This window comes from Vigna unguiculata, chromosome 2 (assembly GCF_004118075.2).
Source record: "Vigna unguiculata cultivar IT97K-499-35 chromosome 2, ASM411807v1, whole genome shotgun sequence".
NCBI classification, from domain to species: Eukaryota; Viridiplantae; Streptophyta; class Magnoliopsida; order Fabales; family Fabaceae; genus Vigna; species Vigna unguiculata.
Genome location: NC_040280.1, coordinates 12185416 through 12190794, shown reverse-complemented (window position 1 = coordinate 12190794; position 5379 = coordinate 12185416). Strand labels below are relative to the sequence as shown.

The 5379-nt window shown below is 33.9% G+C and overlaps 1 protein-coding gene across 1 annotated transcript; it reads right to left on the bottom strand.

Moving 5' to 3' along the window:
- Positions 1 to 876: 876 nt before the first annotated feature.
- On the bottom strand, positions 877 to 2803 carry LOC114174086. The gene has a single exon (XM_028058835.1). The coding sequence runs from the start codon at positions 2090 to 2092 to the stop codon at positions 920 to 922; it is 1173 nt and encodes a 390-aa protein (XP_027914636.1). The 5' UTR covers positions 2093 to 2803; the 3' UTR covers positions 877 to 919.
- Between the last annotated feature and the right edge of the window lie 2576 nt (positions 2804 to 5379).

The following is a 5379-nucleotide window of genomic DNA, read 5'->3' as shown; positions in this document are numbered from 1 at the left end:
ACTGACATGTGGCAGTTTTGAAATTTTTTGAAAAAAAATTAAAAAAATTAAAAATTTCATGGCTTGACAGGTGTCATGTATGGACACAGTGTTAACTCCAACTTAACAGAGATGACCAAATTGATTTTTTTAGATAATTAGGGTACTGAATTGAACAAATCAAAAGTATAGAGACCAAATTGAACTTAACCAAAAAATTGGGATACCAAATCACTAATTATACATAATATTAATGTATTTTGAAAATTCAGCATAAACATAACATCAAAAATCCAGTAAATAATTCAAATTCATTGTTTGTGTTTGTAGAAAAGATTAGTAAAGTTGCAACTAGGATAACTAGGATGTGGAGGAGTCAAAAGAGAATCCCCACATCTCAGTTTCCTGGCCCTTTCTTTCAATAATGCAGATCAGTTACCTTTAAAGATAAGTTGTTGCCACAGTAATGGGTCTCAGTTGTGAAGGGTTGGTTAAATAAATGCATTGAAGATCTCCATCATATGGATATGTGATAGCAACAGGTCAAGTGTCAAATTTGGCAACCACTTAGGTTGTAGAGTTTGCAATCATATATCTATTACGTTACCCTACTGCATACTTTTCTACATTGCAAAATTTGTGACGAGGATTGATTTTTGGCTCATTCTTTTACAATTAAGGACTATTATTATTGTTGTTGGCAGGAACTTTCATTTGCTTCTTCCCTAACGTTTGGTGGAACAAGAAATATTCGGCAACGACCTTTCCAAGAAGTATGAAGTTTTCTCATTTACTGAAAAAACATTAGTACACATGAAAGATAATGGCTAATGACCAAACTACAGACAATTTAAACCACAGACTAAGACTACCCTTATGAAGCTACGAGGAAGATGCTTTTTTTTTTTTGCATATGTATTTGATGATGCTACTTACTATATCAGGCTTTGAACATAAAATGTTCGTCTCTTTTCCTTGAGCTTCCCCAATTTGAATGGTATCTGAAAATCCACCTCCAACCCTTCATGCTTTTCCTTCCCCTTTTGATTCCTCTGTCATTGACAGTGATTCTACATGAGCCTCCATTGGTTAAAACTCCATCCCCTACCAAGCCCCCATCATGTGCCATGAAATTGGCACCTCTAAAAGAAGAGAAGGCATCACCAAGGTTGCTCATCTTTGCAGCAGAAAACTCATGCTTGGATTCTGCTGAGTAATCAAGCTTCAAGTCAATAAAGCTAGACTCATCCATGCCTTTGAAATCACTCTCCCTGAGTGAAAACACACGCCTATTTGCCCCATAGAACCCCGCATCACCATCCATCTTCTTCCCACCACCCTTGAGATTGAGATCATTGCCACTTTCATAATCAAACATGAAATCCCTCCTCTCCCCATCAAAACCACTCCTTCTAGGCTCAGCTTCACTGTATCCACTTCTTCTCCCAGATTCCAACATCAAACCCCCATTAACCCCAGAACTCCTTGCTGCAGAAATTGAGCTTCTGGCACCGGAAAGCACTGAATCCCCACCATCCTCAGATCCAAATAGCCCTCCCCCTCTGAAGCTGCACAGTGATCTGGACCTAGACACACCCCCTTGATCCACCATCCACATCTCATTCCTTTCATCAAACCCAACAACACTTCTCCCACAATCCTTCTCCTTTTTCTTCCTAAACAACTTCCCAATTCTCCAAAACCCACCATGCCTCTTGATCTCAACACAGCTGCTGCTGCTCCTCCTCAGCACCACAACCTCCTCCTCCTTATCTTTGGCCTTGTTGGGATTCAAATGCTGAAGAACCGGAGTCTCATTCTTCTCATTCTTCTCATTCTCAATCAGAAATGATACCCTTCCAACGCTTCCCACCTCAACAGTGCACGAATTCCGGTGGGAGGTCATCTCATCAGAGCAAGAACAAGAAGAAAGCCTTTGCTCTCCACAGTCAGAACACACAAGCTTGACCAAACGGTCCTTGAGACAATAAGCACATATACCAACAGAAGAAGAAGAAGGGTGTTTCTTACATGGGAGTTCAGAGGCGGAAGAGTAGTAGTAGCAATCCATGTCATTGGCGTAAGCTTCCACACCTTTGTTCCTCTCCTTCATGGCTTCAGATGGAGCCTCAAAAGTAAAGTGAAAAATGGCAAGAGCTAAGCTCTATGAAAGAAAGAGAAAAACAAGAGAAGGGACCAAATACTTGGCTTGTAGAAGCAGCTTCCCCTTTGAAGCTATGAGTGAAAAGTAGATAATTTGAATGTGAATGAATAAAGGGTGATGTTTAGAGTGAGAGAAAGAGAGAGAGGAAGCACAGAGGCGTTTCCTTTACGTTTTCTTTGCAGGAAAAACAGTGATAGGATGGAAGAGAAAAAGGGTGATGCAAGAAAAGAAAAGAAAAAATAAAGCACTAGCTCCTGCAGGCATTATTATGTAGGGAAGAGACTGAAACAGCAAAATTGAGTGAACAAGTGAACAAACTCTTTTCATGGCTTGCCACACTTGCATGCATTGCATATGGTGATAAATATGTGTGTATGTCTGTTTGTTTGAGTGTGCATATCAAACACTATATCTGCATTCCCCACCGTACGCACTTTGAAGTGCCACTTCAAACACTCTCCCTCTCACCCCTCCCTAACCAAATTCAAAAAAAGTGCATTGGAATCATCGGGTCTTGAAACCCATCAATCTTTCATATGAACTGTCAACAGCATTTTCCCAAAGAGTTCCCCTCTTCGCTTGACTTTTGCATGCCATTGGCATAGAGGTTTGACAATAAATCCTACCCCCAATACCCACTTTGCATGTGTCCCCTTGGATTAGTGGTTTCAGAAAGCAACCCTTCATAGTAACATGAGTGTGGCACGCATATCCATTTGTCCGCTCTCTTTTTTGCTCCCTACCATCATTCCTTCTATTTATTCTATTCTATTCTTTTCTATTCTTTTCTATTCATTTCTAGTCTCTCACAAATGTGTCCCTTCCTCGTGGATCATAACCACGTGTCCCACCGACAGTTCTACCTTTCAGGTCTCTCTCCCTCTCAATAACATTCACAACTCCTATATCACCCTCTTTCTTTTCTTTCCTCAAATTCATTTACAACATTATAACTCACTTAAACAAATTTATCATCATCAGCTTCCATCAATACTCTTGTATTTATAAGAATTTAAAAGTTGAAATGAAATTAACCTTAAAAATATTATCTCAAACAGTGTAAACAACTCTAACACTAACATAAAGCACATTCGACACATAAAATAAATTAACGTAAATGGGTAAAAAGACTATATTCATTTATTTTTAAAGTTTAAGATAAAAAATACCGAAGTTTAAGACATGAACGAATTTCAATTTTAAATTAAATTGAGAGACTAAAAACATATTTAATCTAAAAATTAATATTATATGTTTGCTACATTCAATAATTTTGCATTGCTTAAATATCTCAATGGATTTGAATTACAAGATTATCACTGTATATGTATGTTATACGTTTAATAATTTCACATCGTTTGAGAATCAATGTTAAGATCAGTTTGAATAATTTGTATGAGAAAAAAAAAACAGTAAGTGCTTTAAATGTGGTAATTTACCATAACTATCTTCCTTCGATAACTTCTTATTGGAATACTTTTTAATGGATTTTTTAATTCTATATTTCTCTCGGTAGAGAAGAGTTAATTGTGAACAAATGGTAGAAGCATGACTTGATTGAGAAATGAATGGTGAGGAATTTGGAGCATGAGTTCATTGAGGCAAGAGAGTAGGTTGATCCATGATTGGGGCAAGAGATGAGAGAGGTTTGGCGTGCCGTATTCATTCAATTTTCTATGTTGTCTTTTCCACATAAGGACTGTTTCGTTTCTATGAGGAAGTCTCATGGTAGGAGCAAAGCAAGTTACCCCTTTGGCATCACCATCATAAGAGATTTGCATGTGAGGAGTGGAAGAAAGAGGCACCATTTTTTACGAACAATAACCTCCAAAAGTTAGTGTAGTTGTTAATTTAACTGTCATTTACTTTTTTATTTATTACCATTATTATTGCATCACCATAATTTTTCTTTTGGGAGGAGTATCTATTTCTATGGCCCATTGGAACTTCATATGTGTAATATCAGTACCACAAAAGTTGGATGGACAGAGATCACTCTAATCACTAAATTTATTGCTACAAAAAGTATTTGACAAGAACTTTCTATTTTTTTTATTATTTGGACAGGTGCATATTTAATTGCAAATAGGAAACATATATGGAAATAGTTGTAAATAAAAAAAGTGGTTGAATACTGACTCCAAAATTATAAATATATTTTAAAAGTGTAGCAACTTAGTTAGAGTACAATGAGTGTTAATTATCTTTTTTTTTTATAACATCATTCAATCGCAGATTATTGTGGATGATAAAATTAGTATTTTTCAATAACTAGTTAAAAAGGCACTTCTAAAATAATTTTTAATCGATTATAACACTGTAAACATATTCTATACCAGCAATGTATGAATAATAAATTAAAAAATATTTAAACCAAGATATTTTGCCAGTAATAAAAATTAAATTAAAAAAGTAAAAACAGAAAGGAATATTGTCTTACTATATATGCTTTATAAAAATCTAGTTACTATAGTTATTTTTATCAATAACAAATAATAACATGAGATATGAACAACAAAAATACTTTATCGATCAGAATCGATTTGTTTATTGATCAAACCAACATGTTAAATAAAACATTAACATTGTCTTATTTAAGAAAAGGGATAAATTGATAACATTAACAATAATATAATTTTTTTTTTAAATTATCACTTAAATTTTTATTCAATTTAAGTCACATAAATTAATTACAGGTCCTATTATTTTTGTTGAAGTAAAAATCTACTATATTAATTTTAATTATAAAGATAAAATAATAATCTTATATTTTAATTTATACAAAAAAATTATTCATTACATCAATCAAATTATTTATAAACTTTCACAAATTTTATCCAAAATCTCTTCACTTTTATCTCTAAATCCTTTAAAAAAAAATCATCCACTCAAATTCATATATATATATATATATATATATATATATATATATATATATATATATATATATATATATATATATATATATATATATATATCCATCTTCGTATCCTTCTCCAAATTTATATCTTTAAATGAATACATCTTTGGAAAGTATTTTCTGTAGGCATAGCAAACTGGCAACACGTAAAAGCAGTTTCCACTCTCTTTGTCTCACCAAAACAGGTACTATTATGGCTGTTTGGCAACATCTTTCTACACATTCTTCACTTTTTTTTACCCAAATCTTCAGCCGGACCCATTTTATTTTTTTAGCACAAACACATTCTAAATTTTAAATCTTAAACTTATAAATT